Here is a 19,687-nt window from a genome sequence, read left to right on the forward strand (position 1 = left end):
GGAGAGAAAAAAAACATTTTTCTAGAGATCAGGGCCATTCTAAAGGCCATTCTACCTTTGGGTCCCCAACTAACTGACAATCACCTGCTTATCAGGACGGACAACGTGGCTGCCAAGGCCCATATCAACAAGCAGGAAGGAGGGCCTTATAACCAAAGGAGGGCCTTATAACCAAAGAGGAATATAACCAAATAACTAGTGCTTGTAGGGAGAGTGTTAGGAAAGCTAAAGCTCAGTATGAACTTAGGCTAGCGAGAAAAATCTGAGGAAAAGTAGGAATTGAGGAGTTCTGCCCTCTCTTCGTCTCCTGTTACAATTTCACTTTCCGGTCCATGCAATGGGCTTATCTTGTCCTTGTTCTTACTCTTACTCCGTACATAGGAAAAGAACCCTTTTTGTTGCGTTTAGCATCTCTCGCTAGCCTAACCTCTTTGGTTAAAAGACCTTCCTTCCACTTCCTAAATGAGTCTTTTTAATTTCTCAACTCTTTAAAAAGCTGTTTATGGAGCCACCCTGGCCTCCTCCCATTTTTCCTTCTCATAGGAATGGTTTGGGATTGCGCCTTCAGTATTTTATTTTTAAGAAATGCCCACCCTTCTTGAACTTCCTTCTCCTTAAGTATTTCTGACCATGGGATTCTACCTAGCATAAGTTTAAGTTTGTTAAAATTTGCTCTTTTGATTTGCTCTTTTGAAGTCCAACCTACATGTCTGACTACGTACAGGTTTTCCTCTCCCCAAGATTGTAAATTCCAAGAGTACGTGGTCACTACTAAACAGGGTGCCTACTACTTTAACCTCATCGACCAGTTCTTCCCTGTTGGTGAGAATCAAGTCTAAGATAGCAGATCCCCTTGTTTCCCTGTCCACCTTCTGGAATAGGAAGTTGTCAGCAAGACAAGTCAGGAATTTATTGGATTTTGCATTTTTAGCAGCGTTGGATTTCCAACAGATATCCGGGTAATTAAAATCTCCCATGACCACCATGTCCCGTCTCTTTGAGAACTTTGTGGTCTGGTCTAGGAGCATCCCATCCAAGTCCTCTGCCTGGTTTGGCGGTCAATAGCAGACCCCCACGAGAATATCACGATTATTTCTTATTCCTTTTATGTTTACCCATAGAGTCTCGGTCTTCCAGTCTCCACAAGCAGGTATCTCTAGTCCTCAACTGGGCAGAGAGTCATCTTTCCTCGATATCAGCCAAGCACATACAGGAAGTACTGAACGTCCAGGTGGACTGGCTGAGCCGCAGACACCTTGACGAAGCCAAGTGGTCCCTCAATCCAAAGGTCTTCGGTCAGATATGCCTCAAGTTCGGCAAACCTGTAGTAGACCTATTCGCAACCTCTTCAAACAAACAACTTCCAAGGTTCTTTTCGAGGTACCGACAATTGGAGGCGGAAGAAACAGATGCCCTGCTATAGCCATGGCCCCAGGGCCTTCTGTATGCCTATCCTCCCCTCCCTCTAATTCCCAGGGTACTCAGGCGCATCTGCCTTCTCAGTGCAACGGCTCTACTAGTGGCCCCAAATTGGCCAAGACGTCTGTGGTACCCGGCACTACAGGAGATGGCCTTCAGACCTCATTGGCTCCTTCCGGACAGACACGATCTACTCCTCCAGGGCCCCATCTGTCATCCCGATCCGGGATGTTACTGCTTGATCGTGTGGCCATTGAAAGGCGAAGGCTTCTAGACCTTGGATACAATTCGGACATTGTCAACACCATACTGGGGTCCAGAAGACCCTCCACTCATCGAATCTATGGAGTCACCTGGAAGGCTTTCGTATCCTGGTGTAACCGCGCTGCCATCAGCCCTCTCAAGCCCAAGGTAGCGGACATCCTCTCCTTTCTCCAGGAAGGAAGGAAGCTGGGCCTCAAGACCTCCACTATGCGGCGTCAATTGGCAGCCATTGCCACTCTGGTTCCTCAAGTGTCAGGCTATGCCATAAACAAACATCCGCACATCAAGGCATTCCTCCGGGGTGTTACATCCACCTCTCCAGGGGTAGTCCACCGTTTTCCTTCCTGGAACCTCAGAACGGTCCTCATGGGCCTCACTAAACTGCCTTTCGAACCCCTTCGAACGGTGGAATTAAAATGGCTTTGGATGAAGACATTGTTTTAACAGCCATAACTTCAGCCAGAAGGGTGTCAGAACTGGGCGCCCTGTCTGCAAGGCCTGAGTTATGTATCTTCCATAAGGATAGTAAAAAGAGCCATCAGAATTTATCTTAGACGCACACATCATCTTAGGTCCTCAGACTCCTTATTCATTACCCTTACTACCCCCATTAATGGAAAAGCAATGTCTTGGGCCACCCTAGTCTTCAAATAGCTCTGGTACATCCCAAGCTGAAGACGCCCTACTCCCTCAGAGCGAGAAAGAGCCTTGAATTACTTACCGTGAAGGCTCCTTCTGCTCTGAGGTACGGAGGGCATCTTCCCCTCCCAATGGTACCTGCAACAAAAAAAACAAAACAAAAAAAACCAAGGGGTACGACCTTCATACCTCACAGTTAAACAGTTTTTTCACAGTACATTTTTACAGGAGAGTTTGTCTCTACCCTTTATCGTTCGTTATTTACACTAGGTTATGTATAAGGAAAGCTCAGTTCCTTCGAGCTGGTTTGAATACTGTTTTTACTTATCTCTGTTTCTTCTGCTGGAGGCACTCCTGTCTATCTTATTTTATAGCTCTAGAACGACTGGAGTTTTGAGGAAGGAGGGGGTCATTTTCCCCTTGGAGACAGGAAGGCCTAGTGTTTTTTATTCTTGCCTCCCTTGACAAGGAAAGGAAAAGAACCCAAGCTGAAGACACCCTCCGTACCTCAGAGCAGAAGGGCTCTTTCCACAAGCATCTGCCCTAATTAGACATGTTGTGTGTTAGCATATGGGTCTGTCATTAGGGTTGCCAACCTGTAGGTGGTGGCTGGAGATCTCCCGCTATGACAACTGATCTCCAGGCGACACACATCAGTTCACCTGGAGAAAATGGCTGCTATGGGAGGTGGACTCTGTGGCACTTTACCCCACTGATGTCTCCCCCGCCCAACTCCACCTTCCTCAGGCTCCACCCCAAAAATCTCCAGGTATTTTCCAACTCGGAGCTGGCAACCCTATCTGTCACACACCTGTGCGTCAAGGGAGGAGAGAGGGAGAAAGTTGAAGCAGAGCAAGTAGCGGGCAGGAAATGATGCCTGACTCTCCTTCTGCCCGCCATAGGCGCCCTATACAGCTTTCTTCCCAGCCATCTGCTGCTCCACTCAGTTTCACTGAGCATCTCTATTCAACACATCCCTGTTCCCGTTTAAAGCACCCCACCCAGTTTGACAGCTGTGCTCCATATGACCCATGTTCTGAAACAGATATGCCACCGTCAGTGCTTTTCTGTTTGCCATATAAATGTTAGCAGGTCTCATCTGCTTGGAAGTTTGCAGCATCCCAGATTTATTAGGGTGCATGTGGGGGGTGGGGAATTATCCACTCACAGAGCAGCAGACATGCATGTCCTGGATAGGTTGCATCTAGATGGAAGTGATGCATGAGGGCAAGGGGCCGAAGTGGCTGCTAGAAACGTTTCAGGGTGATGTGAGGCAGAGGGAGCCTGATTCTTGGCCTGATTCTTGGTTTGCTGTGGGGAAGCGCCTGAAGATCTCAGTCTGCCCTGAGTGTGGAAATTCCAAAGGAAAAAGTGAGTGGCTAGGCAGGCTGGGGTAAAGAAACTTTTTCTGAAATGCAGTAGGAAAGGCAGAGCCCCAGACAGCAGCTCTGGCTACTCATCTCTCTGTGTTAGTGTCTAATTCTGAGGAAGGTACAGATGACTGGAAAGATAAGAAGCCTGCTAGATGACAACATCCTGTCCCCACGGTCCCCCCAGAAGGCCAACAACAGAGCCCTGAGGCCAAAGCCTCCCCATGTTGCTTCTGTCCCCCTCCCCAGCATCCAATGTCCAAAGGTACATTGCCTTGAAGCATGGAGGTTCCTTTTAGTCATCATGGCTACCCACAGATGAACCTCTCTTCCTCCATGGTTTATCTAATCCCCCTTTTAAAGTCTTCAAAATAGCATCCTCCACCACGTTTTTATAGCAGAAAGTGCTTATGTGTTGCATGAAGTTGTACTTGCTTTTGTCTGGCTGGAATCTACTGCCATTGGGTGACCTTAAGTTCTAGTGTTTTAAGAAAGTGTTTTTCCCTCACCGTGCTTGACTTTATAAACCTCTCTTATGTCCCCCCACAGGTGTTGTCTTTTTTCCTGTTAAGCTAAAAAGCCCTACATTCGTTAGCTTTTCATTGGAGACTTTTAATCCCATATTGCCAGGTAGAAGCGTGTCTATCAATGTCCGAGAATGAAATCCAGAACTGAAAGGTCTGCAGGTTAAAAAGCAAAACAAAAACAGTTGTGACATCACCCTCTTTTTGTGGCACGTTTGTAAAAGCAGGGCCAATTCAGCAAACTAGTGGCACGTGGAAGGGAAGGTAGCAATATGCCACGGGGGCTTGCTTGGCTGGCTCACAGGTCTCTGTGGCAGCAGAGGTGACCGGCATCCCCTCTGGGCCAAGGCCTCTTCTGGCCACATCCAAGTCAGTCGGGCTTGGCTTGGATCTGGCCAGTGGCAACGTGGGCTCAGGAGGGGACGGTATCCAAGAGTGGAGCCACCGAGTACCTTGTACCAGCCCTGTCTAAAAACAGAAGATAATTGAGTGAAGATTCTGATCTCTTAAGCTGAGACTTCCACCCCCCACCCCCCGAAACCAACTTTTATTGTGATAAAAAGGACCCCAGCAGAATTTTACTGCCAGCTTCTTCTGTGTTCTTTTTGGGAGGTGGGCAGGGAAAGAGTGAAGGAAGCAGAGCTTTTGGGATGTAGTTTTGTTTTCATAGAATCCTGGAGTCGGAAGAGGTCATCCAGGCCATCTAGTCCAACCCCCTGCTCAATGCGGGATCAGCCTAGAGCATCCCTGACAAGTGCTTGTCCAGCCTCTGCTTAAAGACTGCCACTGAGGGGGAGCTCACCACCGCCCTAGGCAGCTGATTCCACTGTTGAACAACTCTTACGGTAAAAAATTTGTGGGGGACCATAGCGCCCACAACACTTTTTCAGGTGCCCGCCAAGTGTTGTTAGGAAGTGGGTGGGGTTTTTGCCAAGCAAGGCTTTTGATTGGCTATTGGAGATTTGATTGGTTGTGCAGATTTTTTAAAATGTTGCTCTGGCAGCAGCTGCCATCACAACACAAGGATTTTCATGCTTGACTGAAGTTAAGCTGCGGCAGTCATTTTGTCATGGCGCCCTCCACTCCATGTTAGAATTCTAAAGGCTCAAAAAGGTTGGGGACCCCAGAAATGTTAACATTTGTTGGGATTTTTTTAATACCCCAAGAGTTTAAGGTTGCTTCATACTTTGCAAGGACAACAACCTTATTAAAACAAACGAGAAATGTATCAATGTCAAATATAGCCTACAGGAACTCAGCTGGATAAAGCATTCCAGCTGCTGGAAGTTCAGTAGTAAATTTGCTTCATTAGGTTCCCCCTGCTCTGGCTGCATCCAGAATCTGCAAAGCAGGCAATGCTGGGCCACGTGTGGCAGGGAGAAGGAGGACCTGGCTATTGCTTCCATATGTTTGGAAGCTTGGGGGAGGGACACATGGGCCTCTGTGGACCACACCAGTGCCTCGTGGCACACAGGTCTGGAATGAGGACATTTCACATCCTGCCACGCAACTTGATTGCATCAGCTGCCCATTCTTGCCCTTTTCATGTGAGGGCAAGGATCAGAAAAGCAGAGACCCCAAAAGCTCAGGAGAGCTTGGGCTCCATCCTGTTGTGCTACTGTGGCTCTTTCCCCCCATACTACTTCTCATAAGAAGAATTGGTTTTTGTATGCCAACTTTCTCTACCACTTAAGGCAGAATCAAACTGGCTTACAATCGCCTTCCCCTCCCCAAAACAGACACCCCATGAGGTAGGTGGGGCTGAGAGAGCTCAAAGAAAGTTGTGACTAGCCCAAGGTCACCCAGCTGGCTTCATGTGTAGGAGTGGAGAAACAAATCCAATTTACCAGATTAGCCTCCGCCGCTCATGTGGAGAAGTGGGGAATCAAACCCAGTTCTCCAGATCAGAGTCTGCTGCTCCAAACCACCGCTCTTAACCACTGCACCACATAACTTAGCCAAACAACATTATGTGCGTGTATGTGTATTCTGACCTATCCTGAGGATTTAGGGTGGTGGTACTCACCCTGTGGACGAGCCGCATTTCCAATTGCCATTAACCAAAAGAGCCACATTTACTTCCATCCTGGCATAAAGCCTGTGCCTCAGGAAACCAGCTGCCAACCACAAGCCCCACCAGGCAAGGGCCGGGCCTGCTTTTGTGAAACGTGGGGCTGGTGCCCACATTGGGGCATGGTGCTCAGAAGAGCCATGGGGCCACATGTGGCACGTGAGCTACTCAGTGATTTAGGCTACAGCTGACAAACAAGGGCGACTAAGAGGCTGAGCAATGGCTCAGGAAGTTCCTGGTTTGAATGTTGCCTCTGCCATGTACTCAGCCTTAATTCCCCTGGTGTGCTATATGGTGGATAATAAAACTGTAGAACAAATGAAAAGGGAAGCATTACTTTACAGCATACCTTTATTTGTATTTTTGGATGTGTTTCTAAAATATATGAATGTATAATTGACCCCTGAAGAAGGCCAAATAGGCCAAAATGCATTTGGGTTATTTATTGGTCATTTACGTTGATTTTTTTTATCATCAATTATGTTGGAAAATTAGCAGCTATTTTAATATATTATTTTAATTGATCAGCCTGTATATTTAAGGCCCAGTGTTTTTAATTCAGTGTACACTGCATAATAAATAATAATAGTATTTTGTTATAATTTTCAGCTCAACTTTTAGGCTCTTTGGATAATAAAAGTGACCTACTTTACAGGCTTGTAACAAGCTTTTTGCTGCATTCAGATATCATGATAAACTCTGATTAAATTGAAGTTTGTCCGTGCCCAGCATAATCACAGCTTGTTTGCTGTACTTACACATATCCCTTGCTGTTCCCACCTCAAATGCTAGATTCAAAACCTCCCAGTCTGATCAAACTGTAACATCCAAATGCAGGTGTCTGAAGGAAGTGAAACTTGTTTACACACTATGAGCCAAGATTCTAAACCTCCTCTTCATTCCAGTTTGGAATCCCTATGTGTGGGGAGTAAACAAACTCCAACGTGCCTAACCTCCTGCATTTGGAAGTCATGGTGAATTGGGACTAAATCACACTGGAAAGTTTTCAGTAAAGTTCCGCAGGCTGAGCGAGGCTGGAACAATGAGGGGTGTGCCCAGCCCCTGCAAAAAGCCGTGTCCGTGCCAGGTACCAGCAAAGCCATCCTTAATCACAGTTTTTCTTGACATCTGAATGCACCCCATGCATACAAAGCATTTGAACGCACTTCACACGTGTAGCTGTAGCATCCTTAATGCTATGGACTCATGGAAAGAGGATGATGTTAAAACTGGGACCTGCAGTGGGTTCTGTACAAGAGGAGAGAAAAGCCGAGATGGGCTGGGTAGGATTTGGAGTGGGGAGGGGGAGCATATGGAAATGTGGAAGGCAACCAGCCAGCACCACCCTACATGGAGAACAACTGTAGAGGAAGAAGCCATTCCCAACTACACCTGGAGCCTGCGTGGTAGCAGTGGGTTGGATCTTTTGGGTGGCAGCTGATGTCGTGTAGCCACTGTGGCAGAGAAAGCGCTCAGTCCCTGGAATGATGGCACGTAGTATCCAGATGGAACAATATGGGGTTCTAAAATTTTATTCAAGCTTAAAAATGGTATTTGTAAAACTGTTTTTAATAAAAGATTTTTTTAAAAGAAAAGAACTTCAACATAGTAGATTGGGGGTGGGGAGGAAGCAGACCGAAATGCCAAATGATAATAATTGAGAACTAATTATTCTAATCTCTCCCCCCACCCCTTAATTTTCTTTTCCAGAAGCCCTTCAGAGGCCAGTAGTGTCCGAGTTTGAGCCCCAAGGTCTGAGTGAAGCTGCCCGCTGGAACTCCAAGGAAAACCTTCTTTCCAGCCCTGGTGAAAATGATCCCAACCTTTTTGTTGCCCTCTATGATTTTGTTGCAAGCGGGGATAACACTCTCAGCATCACTAAAGGTGAGAGCACACACACACACGACTTGGTGTGAAAACCTTACTCAGTGGAAGCTTTGTATCTGGGCTGGAAAATGACAGATTATTATTGGTTACTTGTTTTTTGAAGTGACTCCCCCTTTATGAGCCCACATGGCCCCTGAAAAGGAGTTCACATAAAACAGTTAATGTAAGAGTATTTAATAAAATCTTAAACTCACCACCAGCAGCAACAGGATATCTCCCCCCCCCCTCAAGTACACAGTACATCCCGAGAGCCTTTCTGAAAATAAAGAGCAGCTTTTTAAGGACCTGGGAAGGAGCTCTGGGTGGGCTTTCCTGGGAAGGGAGTTCCAGAGGCAGCCTGGCACAAAGAAGACCCTGAATAATATATACCCCCTTCCCCCCAGCAGGCAAAGCAAAACTGTCCAGTCAGACCATAAGGCCCCAAAGAGGAAGAAAACATAGAGGAAGAAGCCCTGAGGAGATATGAGAGCCTTTTGCTGGCGAAGAACACTGAGCAGGGCTTGAAGTTTTGGAGAAGGAGGAGTGTCTTCTTAAAAGATTAAACTTCTTATGCCAAGATTTAAAGCTCAATCACATTTAATTTCTTGAAGTGCATCTCAGAGTCCAGTCTATAGTTTCAAAATGCTGCACATGGTTAAATACAGTTTTTATCATCCCTGGTTCTTTATGGTAGAAGCTACTGCTACTGATTGAAAAAGGATGAGGTGGGGGAAATCATGCAAGTTACCATCGAAATGAATGGCAAGAATAGACAACTTCAGATGGTATCTACATACATCCAATTAAAATGAAATGAGCTTCATTCAGTACAATAATTTCTCCTTGACAGCAAACCTTTTATTTGCTCTCAAAAATTGGCACGATCAAGCAACTGCAAAACCAGCAGCCTTCTGAGCGACTCTGAGCTCAGAATCCAGTTTTTGAAAGGTTATAGAACCTTCTTGGATTTTCTCAGGTCCTCTCATTTCATCCGCACAAACAAAGCTCCATTGGACTGAACTTGTCTGCTATGTGGTTCTCAAGATACAAATCATACTTTGACCCAATTGCTCACAAAACCAAGCACCTGCTTTGAGTCAGGATGGTCTTTTTGCTTGACCAGCTTAATGCTTCTGGGTATCTGGTTGGAAGATGTGTGTTTGACTGTGCAGTCCTGTGCAGAGTTACTCTGTCCAGGCATATCAGTTTAATTCAGCTTCATTGTGGTGAGTAGCAGAAAGGGCCATCAAGTCACAGCCAACTTATGGCAACCCCTTAGGGTTTTCAAGAGAAGTTCAGAGGTAGTTTGCTATTGCCTGCTTCTACGTAGCAACCCTGGACTTGTTTGGTGGTCTCCCATCCAAACACTAACCAGGGCAACCCTGCTGAGCTTCTGAGATCTGTTGAGTCCAGGCTAGCCTGGACCGTTCAGGTCAGGGCTTTCTCCAGCTTAGACTGGAGTAATTCTGCGTATGCTCTCTAAGACCCTTCTGTTATCAGAAGGCAGTTGCAAATGCCTACGCGGCTGGCAGCTGTATCAAATTCTCTCCCCTCCATTTAGGAACATGGGTAGAGAAAGGGGGCATTAAAACATCTTGCCATTGTCCATGTCATCACAATGCCTTGTTGCTTTCCCTGGGTGTGTGCCTGCATTTGGGTTATCTGCTTCCCTCTTCTCCTTTAAACAGGCCCCCAGTGGCCTACAGCAAAATCTGTTAAGTACTAAAATACAGTAAAACCATAAAAATAACAATAACAGGGTAAAAATTGCAGCACGTAAATCCAGAGAGCAGATTTGAAGCAGAACAAAAGAGGTTGAGCAGTGAAAATTCCTGAACCCAAAAAGATAGGCAGAAATCCAGCACAACTCTTGGGGGCCCATTTTTATGTACAGCATAATATAGATAGCAGATTGGGAATAGATAGGTTTTGACGGCAGATGCTCTTTGCTCAGCCGCTGCACCCCACACCTGTGTGCATGCACTCCACTCCTGCCTTGCCAACTAGCCAGCTCGATGCCTCCAGCTGTTGCTGAGCGTCTAACAGCCAGTGCTGCTCGCTGACAAGCTCAGGTGCCTCCTTCCACCTCAGCCTGCCTTTCACTGATGGAAACCCAGCTCTTCCACGGGGTCTGCCTGCTGGCAATAGTGTCTGGGAGGAAGGAACTGTCGCGAAAGCATTCCCAAGGCTTTGGTCACTGTGGACTCTCTGGATAGCAGGGTCCGGGTGCACAATAAGCTCATGCCTCCAGCATATTTAATTATCTGGCAACCTCTGTTCACTGTGAGTGCCGGATAGCAAAGCCTTTACTGTATTCCCCAATATTTGTTCCCCTCCCCACAAGAAAGACCAGGAAAAATGTCCCCCCATGTCCTCAAAATTTCCATAAACGCTACATTTTTAGTTTTAATACATTATATTAGCCTTATTGTCAGTCTTCTTCCTTGTACGTTGCCTCGGGGGATTGCCTATACACACAAGGAAAAATATTTATTGTCATCTTTTCTTTGATGATCAGGTGAAAAACTCCGTGTCTTGGGCTACAATCATAACGGAGAATGGTGTGAAGCCCAAACCAAGAACGGTCAAGGCTGGGTCCCCAGCAACTACATTACCCCTGTGAACAGCTTGGAGAAGCACTCTTGGTACCATGGGCCAGTTTCACGGAACGCTGCCGAGTACCTCCTCAGCAGCGGAATCAACGGCAGCTTTCTGGTGCGAGAGAGTGAGAGCAGCCCGGGGCAGAGATCGATCTCACTGCGATACGAGGGAAGGGTTTACCACTACCGGATAAACACTGCATCTGACGGGAAGGTGAGCTCTAAAGCCCTCACTGGCTTTCAAACTAGCAAGCTAGAGCCACCAGCCCAAACATTCTTTCATCCTCTCGAAAATTTTTAAAATGCTGAAGATTTTCCATCCACATGTATCTGTGTGTAGCTGGCTGGGTCTGGAAAGCTACTTCCCAGAAGTTGTCCATGGCAACTATAACAGCTCACATTAGGCCTAAAATAAGTTGGTGTCACTAATAAGGCCGAATTCAACATCTAAATATAATTTACTCTCACTGCGCGCTCAAATGCATTTAAAAGAAATATACCAAAGGCTGGATCCTGTTGGTGGAAGTTGATATCTCTGTGCCGTGAGCTGTTTATACATTTTTATCCTCCCTTTTCTGCAAGTGGCTCTGGGTGCTGTTCATGGCTCTCCCCACCCCCCACTGCAACTCACAACAATGCTGTGAGGTGTGTCAGGCTGAGAGAGAGTGAAATAAAAAAAGCACTGCAGGTGAACAGCTGAAAGCAGAATTATGCAATTTTTATTTAGTTATTTACAAAATTTGTATCTTACCTTTCTGCCCTTATAAGGGCCATCAAGGGGACTAACAGTTTAAAACATGCATGATAAAATCACATTTTAAAACCATTAAAATCAGCCCCCATTTCCAAACACACATCATTAAAAAGTTAAAAAACTGAGTTAAAAAACACACACAGAGTTACAGTACAGTTAGGAAGGAGGGATCACTGAAGGAATGCCGAATGAAGACAGCAACAGAAGACAGCAACAGAAGAGGACATGAATCTCCCTGGGGAGAGAGTTATAGAGCTTTGGTGCCACAACCAAGAAGGCCCTCTGCTGGGTTGCCACACGCCTAAGCCAGGGGCTCCTGAAGCAGGGCCTCCAAAGATGACCATGGTGGTCGGGCAAATTAAACCATTCTTCTAAGTATTAAATGTCTAGATTTTTAAATATATATATAATGTGAATGCACACAGAATCGGATGGTTTTTGTTTTTTGTGGTACAGGATTTCTGCCCGCCCCCGCCCCCCCGGCATGGCAGATCCTCTTTTTGTGCCTTGAAGTTAACACTGCTACTTTCCAGATTGATACCCTGCAGACAGGCAAATTTATTGGGCCAGATGCTGCCATGGGTGTAAGTCAGCTCCACGGCACATTAACTGCAAGATGTCCCACCATGTGTGGCTTTGCTGTGTGGGGACGGGAGTGGTTGTATCCCAGCAGTACCGTTTATGATGGGGAACACTCAAGCAGTACTAAGGTAATCAGTTTAGATTTGCACTAAGCAGGTTAATAGCTTCCCTTTCCCCCAGAGTTGTTGTAAACGGCATTGCTGAGAATAAATACTGACAAGGAGAATTCATTAAAACAAACAGCCGGTGGCCTATCTTGAGAAATATATCTGTAAAATGATAAGAAATGAAGGTGAAGGGACAGAGGTGGGATAATGAGGCTCTCTGTGGGTGAAAGAGCCTAGTTCTTGAGTTCAGAGTTGTGTGAGTCCAAATTTCATTCTGAACCTCTGTGGTGTAATGCAGTATTAGTCACATGATTATATATATACACATATGCACATACATACACACAGACACACACAGTCTGTCTGTTTTTAGATGGAGGGGAGAAGGGGGACCCTGGCCTCTTATGGTCTGGGTACCTGGGGCATTTCCAGACTGTTATATTGTTAACCTGCCTGCAGAAACTTCAGTTTGGCATAACATCAATATGGCACTGAAAGAAAAATGTGTGTGTGTAGGGGGGGATTGTGGAGCAGCTTCTGCTGCTTGGTATGGAAGGTCCTTGTGTACTAACAACATTTATTTCACTATGAGCTTTTGTGGGATACAGCCCACTTTGTCTGATAGGTATGTGATGGAAAATCATACTGGAAAACCTTATGGGGCAGGTTGGGGGGTGGAATCAAGGCTTGGCATGAATTACACTGTGAACCAAGACTCATAGTGTGATTTGTATCAAGACTTGACCCCTCCCCCCAGCCTGCCCCACAAAATTTCCCAGTGCAGCTTTCTGTCACATATCTGTCTGAAAGTGAGCTGTGACCTATGAAAGCTCATCGTGAAATAAATGTTGTTAGTCTTTAAGGTGCCACTGGACTACTATTCAGGGATGTGCATCAGAAAAAAAATTGTATTTTTCAGATCCAAGCTTCAGGGAGGCATAATTATCGGTATTCTGGGTTATTTGGCTCCCAAATACTGATTTGGTATCCAGATTCAGGTTCTTTTCAGGATTCTTATTTTATTCTGGTCCATTATTCCCCATGGGAATCTTTCTGTGGGGCTGGAATGGCTATTTTTTTAAGCTAATGGCACCAACATTGCCCATCTACTAAAAAACACCCAAATTTCAAGTAAATTGGATCAAGGGGTCCATCAGTCAACCTCCATTGTTTCCAACAGGGGTGGTGGTGGGGAAATGCCATGCTTTCTCCAGGGCAAAGAAGCCAATAGCCAAACATGCAAGAGCAAGCCACAACCACTGGTCAAAAGCCCCCTAACACAAACAGAATCATCTAGCCCAACAGAACCAACATCAAGCCAGAGAATCCAAGCAGAACCAAAGGCCAGTACAACCAGTGTCAAACCAGAGAATCCAAGCCAAACCAGAGAATCCAAGCCAAACCAACTTAAGCAACGAGGGGGAAGGCCAAACACAACCAGTGTCAGAAACCCACAGAAGCCAAGCAGAACCCAGGGCCAACATAACAGCAAGCCCAACAGAAGCAATGTCAAACCTGAAAATTCCAGCAGAACCCTTGGTGAGCTCCCCATAACACGTGATCCCATTTGCCTGTGAGAGCTGCCTGCCTTCCTCCCTCCTGTTTCCCAGGAAAGCTGAAAAAAGTATCCTCCCCCCCCCGCCCCCCAAGTATGGCACTTTGAAACGCTGGCCCTGGACATACCTGAATATTTCTATGAAAGTCCGGGATTGGGATAATGATACCAAATACAGGTATTTTTCAAGTATATTTTTGGAATCGATGTATCCAAGCTCTTATCCCTACTCCTGTTTCGCTTTGCTGTAACAGACTTTGGTCTCTTGCAAACTCCTTGTGTAGTCACAGCTTTTAACTGAGACGTATACAGGTTGGGGGTCTGAGAGGAATCAAAGTGGAAATAAACATTTAGGAAGCTCCAACCCCCTTCTCCGAGCCCAAACCTCCCCCTCTTCGGAGCTTCAGTGCAACAATTTCTGTCCCCCTTCTCCCTCTGTCCCCCTTCTCCCTTAACTAACTCTCCCCTGCTCTTGTGGGTTGCACTCAGTCCTCGCTAGGCCAGTTTTAGGGTGGGGGGGGCCTAATTCACAAAGGCAGGTGTTTTTTCCCCCTGTGTACCTGGAGAGTCTCCCTTGATATATGTGGAAACTCTTGCTGGTCTGTGAGTGGGACTTCTGTGCTGCTGTCATGACTGCCGCAAGCAATGAATATCGTAACCAGTAAGGGCCAGAAACAGAGCAGTATGAGCTGTTTTTATGTTCTGCCTCGTTTGGCCCTTAAATTCAGCCCTGTACTGAATCTGCCTTCAAGTTACTGCCGACTTATGGTGACCCCACAGGGTTTTAATGCAAGAGACAAACAGAAGTGGTTTGCCATTGCCTACCTCTGCATAGCAACCCTGGCCTTTCGTGGTGGTCTCCCATCCAGGTAGTAACCTGGGCTGGCCCTGCTTAGCTTCAAGAGCTGATGAGGTTGGGCTAGCCTGGGCTATTCAGGTCAGGGCCACAAATCTTTACTTTATTTCAAGTAATCCAATGATCCTTTGGTCTTGGACAACATAAATCACACTAATAACGTTGAAGTTGCTGCAGCCAGAAATTTTGCCATAGTCTTTGTTGTGCCAAAATGAGGATCAGCTAGCAAAAAATCTGGGAAAGCAGAAGAAGCACCAGAAGCAATTACTGGCTGAATTCAGAAATCTCTAAAGGGGCCGCTGGCACGCGATCCAGGAAGACATGAGCCAGCGTTTCAATTGCATCAGATCCACAAGGACACCGTCTGTCGGAATAAGCTGCTCGCCGGAATCAACCCAGCAAAGCAGTGGAGGGGGAAGCAGTTAAGCAAGCCAAAAGAAAAGCCCTCTGAAACTTAGGGGTGGTCAAGTGATAAAAATAAAATGGAAGTGTAGAAGGAGGCACAATACCCAAAAATAACTTCGAGCGCACTGAATGTTCACTTCGAGCCCTCGCAAGGACAGCCTGAAATCTCATGCCTCTAACCCTCTATCAAGAGATCGCATTGCGGCTTGAGGACCAATAGACAGCCACCTCACAAATTTCACCCCCCTTCTCTAAACTCTCAGGGACCTGAGCCTCTGACTCTCTCCCCAACCCATTACCCTTCTTCCCCCTTTAACTGATTCACATCTGATCTTAACATTTAGTGCCTTCTGGAGCGCTCACAGTCTGCCTCTGGCATTTTTCCCCTTACATCTTTTTTCTTTTGATTAATTTACAAAGCTTTGTGTTTTCTGCATACCTGGGGAGATCTCTGATTAGGTAGAGGCCTCTGCCTTTTTTGTGGTTGCCCAGTTGTGCTGATTTCATCATCCACACAGGAGCAAACTGGTATCCTTTCAGATCAAGTGGTGGCATCTCATGCATAATATGAAATTGTATTTTAATTGTATATTTATATCAAGGGAGATAAAAGCCAGCTCCCAATATTGTGTCACTCTATAGCACAACTGAGAGGCAGATTGCAGGGTGGGGCTTGATTTCTCAGTGTCCCAGTATAACACCCCTTTGTTGCCTCCACCAGAAGGAAATGGTTTCCATTCTCTTTTGTAGAGAAAAGGAAAGGGCTACACTCAGAAGCTCAGCTGCTGGGAAGGCAAAGCCAGCCCTTCACCTTGGACAGTGGGTATCCCAGCTCTCCCTGATGGGCATTCACTGTCTTTCTCCAGGCAGATGGCACAAAGGGGCACAGAGTGCTCTCCAGAGGTTTCTAAAACGTAAACGTTCTGGCTTTGAATAGGTTTTGCTCTGCTTGAGTGCGCGTACACACACATTAATTTCCCCAGGTAACGTAATGAATGGATAGAGTGGCGTTGGCTTTTTTGATTCGGACCCACCAAGATTCATCAGCTTGCACATTTATTACAGTTTTTTCTCCTTGCCTTCCGAGTTTTAGCCATAGGTGGGCACTGGAGATTCATGCAAATGCTGCAAGTGGGATGTTACACAAACCAGTTGGAGAGATTTTGTAATGTGGTTTGTGGAGGGTGTGCGTTTGTGTGTGTGTGTAAGAGAGTGTATTATAGGCTGTTTGGGAATGAGGAAATGGTGTGACCAGTTGTTGGGGAGTGAAGCCACTGGGTCACAATAAGAAGGGCTGATCGTAGTTGTTAGCCACATTCACGTGACTTCCAGATGTTGCCTTTACTTTTTCAAGTGGGCCTGATGGAACATTTTGCGTTAATGCAGACCAGTTGCCAAAGGTGCTTGGCTTGGGTCTCCCTTCAGCCTGCTCTGCTTGCAAATTGTAATCCACTTGCCGGCCTTTTGGTGCTTAGACTAATGAACCCACAGGGGAGCTCTGCTTTGTGTGCAGATCTGGATGTTTAGCTCTTGCACTGCATCAGTGCTGGGATGTAAACAAGGAAGGTGAAAATTCTGTCTGGAGTGGGACTGGAATAAAGATGAAACATGGGTATAGTTCCACGGGGGGTGGGGGGGAGGCACTCCAGAAGCTGAATTGGTTGCAGGACAGTATCTAAAATGCAGCCAGAGGCATATGGGGAGTGGTAGCAGAATGGAGGTAGAGGCTTGTGGGCGGATAAGGAAACTGTCAGGTTAGAGAGGAAGCCAGAGGAAAGGGTAGAAGGCTAATGGGCAAAGGCATCTAGAATAAGAATGGGAGCTACCCAAGAAGGCCAGAGGCTGCAGTTGCCAAGTAAAGGCCCAGGCCTTGCCTGGAACTGTTTACGGTCATGCTGGATCAGAAAGAACCTATGGAAAAAGCATATGGAGGAGTGTGAGCCAAGTTGGAGCTTGAGAAGACCTTTCTTCGCAGAAGTAAAAAAAGCCTAGGGTTACAGGCTGTGCACCAGCACTTCCAGTCCCAGATAGACCTGCTTTCCCACTCTGTAGGGGGGGTTTACTTAAAGATGCCATGGCCTTCCCTGGTGCCACTCTTGGACCTGTAATGGGTTGTAGCCAGTGGTTATGTACTCTATTTCATTTTTGCCAGAAGTTCAGGCTCTCTTTCTGACTCTCTCTTGTCCTTTTCCATCTTTATCTCTCTTCTTTCCTTCACTTCACAGTCTTGAGTAGCTCACTACAAAAGATTCTGGCATGCAGATGGGGAAGGTGTGCATTCCAGTCCCAGTGGCCCTTAACATTGTTCATGGAGCTTTAATGCAGAGGGAAAATGTGTAATGCCTTAGAGGCAATCGATCCGAGCAAGAACAAGCCTCCAAGGTAACAGGCATGACCTCAAAAACATCAGGGAGAAGATCTGCCCTTTTAAGCCATAATCCTTCTTGCAAAAACAAAGCAGATCTGATGTTCAGAAAGGATGCCGATGCTGACTCAACCCTCGTAGGCAGAAGGTGCTGTGTGTCCCCATTGTCTGGTACAAGAGAGAATTTACCCTAAGCTCTCTGGAGGAAAGCTGGGACAAAAATGTAATGGACAAGTAGTATCACCTTTACTCTCAGCATGTATCATCGCCGTTATGCGGAAGGGGAGTGTAGAGAGAGAGCAGCTTGACCTAATGCTCCCTGGCGAGTTTATGGCAGAGGCAAGATGCGAACCTAGGACTTCCTGGTCAATTCTTTAGCCGCCATGCTGCAACTCATCTGGTTCAAATCTCACTTTTAGCCTGCACACTTGCTGTGTGGTCCTAGGGAACCTTCTTTCACTCAGCCTCACCCTGGCAATTAGCTCTTAATAAAAAAATTGGGCCACTTTGGGCTCTCCTGTCAGCTCCTCTTATCAATGACGCTTGAATTGGCTAAAGAACTTATTAAGACCAGAGTCTTCAAGGTAGAGAGGCAGCACAATCTGAAAAAGATTCAGAATCCCCTCTTCAGAAAGGACCTGTTTATTAGGAACATCATTATGCCTTATTTGTCAGATATTACAAACCATGAATATCATAGGGCTTTTATGCTCCTTCGATATAATGCTCTTCCCTCTAAGTTTCTCGAAGGGATATATAATAAATGGCCAATGGATGCCTGAAAATGTATATGCATGTTATACAATGAGTGCATTGTATAATACAATCATACACGCACAGGCCCTTTGATTTCTCTTGTTAATGGACTGCCCCAGACCTCTCAGAAAACATTGTCTAGCACTCCTTTTGTCAGATACAGTTTCAAATTTATCTGTTAGTGTGGCCAGATTTGCCTGGCTGGCAACTAAAATAAGACAAAACGTGCTTGAGGCTCTGGAATAATCAATCTGTAATTAGAATCTGTACTGTTTTATATGTATTTTGGAGGATTTTATCTTTTTACTCCAGTTTTAATTTCTACTACCGTATATACTCGCTTATAAGCCGACCCGCGTATAAGCCAAGGTGCCTAATTTCACCCCAAAAATGGGGGGAAATTAGGCACCCGCGTATAAGCCGCGGGTCAGCTTATACAACCCCCGGGTCGCCCTCCCGCCCGGCCTCCCGGGCCCTCCAGACCCACCCCGACCCCAGCGCCACCCTAGGGGGGAGGGGGAAGAGCCCCTGAACCCCTACTTACCGGGAGCAGGCCACTCCTGGCCCAGGAGAAGGCGCGCTGGAGGCGGCGGTGGGCCCCCCCCCCTCGGCGCGCAGGAGGCTGCGCAGGCCGCTCCTGGCCCGGGGGAAGGCGCGCTGGAGGCGGTGGCGGTAAGTTTCCCCCCTCCCTCCACCTACCGTATTGACCCGCGTATAGGCCGAGTTGGGATTTTTCAGCCCTTTTTTTGGGCTGAAAAACTCGGCCTATACGCGAGTATATATGGTACATTTTATAATTTATATTATATCATTATTCCCTAATTATGTATGTATGTATTTAACTTTTATTTGTTTGGAGACTTGATGGTCTATGATTGCGAATAAAGTCCATCAATCAATCACTCAGCCTCAGCTTCTCCCCCCACCCATACCTGCATAACTGGGATAAGTGACCTACCTTACAGGACTGTTGTCCTGCTGTAGTCCTGACAGTACGCATGAAGCACTTTGAACCCTACAAGTGCTATATAAATGCAAAATAAGAGGAGCATGATAGCCAGTGTGATGCAGGCAGCCCTCCACCTTCTGGCATGTGTAGGGAAGCTAGATAAAGTAGCTTTGAGCTGATGGTGAACCCTTTACTTGCTGTTGCTTCCCAGCTTTACGTCTCCTCTGAGAGCCGCTTCAACACCTTGGCTGAGCTGGTCCACCACCACTCGACCGTCGCAGATGGGTTGATCACCACTCTCCACTATCCGGCCCCCAAGCGGAACAAGCCCACCATCTACGGCGTCTCCCCAAACTATGACAAGTGGGAGATCGAGCGGACTGACATCACCATGAAGCACAAACTGGGAGGGGGTCAGTACGGAGAGGTCTATGAAGGAGTCTGGAAGAAGTATAACCTTACGGTGGCTGTGAAGACCTTGAAGGTAGGCACTGAAACCTTGATCTTAAGTCCCTGCCCTTCCTGTTGGGTGTAGCCATCCTCTCAAACTATCCTGCATCTGTCGTGATTTTGTGTGAGCCTGGAAGCCCAAAGAGAACCGTTTA

The 19,687-nt window shown here is 46.6% G+C and overlaps 1 protein-coding gene across 2 annotated transcripts in view; it reads left to right on the plus strand.

Annotated features, from left to right (window-relative positions):
- The window catches only part of ABL1 (ABL proto-oncogene 1, non-receptor tyrosine kinase), a 253,630-nt gene that overhangs the window by 189,380 nt on the left and 44,563 nt on the right, over nt 1-19,687 (plus strand). For both annotated transcript variants that reach the window (XM_056860485.1, XM_056860486.1), the window contains exons 2-4: nt 7,998-8,171; nt 10,672-10,967; nt 19,294-19,566. In XM_056860485.1, coding sequence (XP_056716463.1) covers nt 7,998-8,171; nt 10,672-10,967; nt 19,294-19,566 — 743 coding nt within the window. The remainder of the gene's footprint in view (nt 1-7,997; nt 8,172-10,671; nt 10,968-19,293; nt 19,567-19,687) is intronic.

This window comes from Euleptes europaea, chromosome 14, assembly GCF_029931775.1.
Source record: "Euleptes europaea isolate rEulEur1 chromosome 14, rEulEur1.hap1, whole genome shotgun sequence".
Classification (NCBI taxonomy): domain Eukaryota; kingdom Metazoa; phylum Chordata; class Lepidosauria; order Squamata; family Sphaerodactylidae; genus Euleptes; species Euleptes europaea.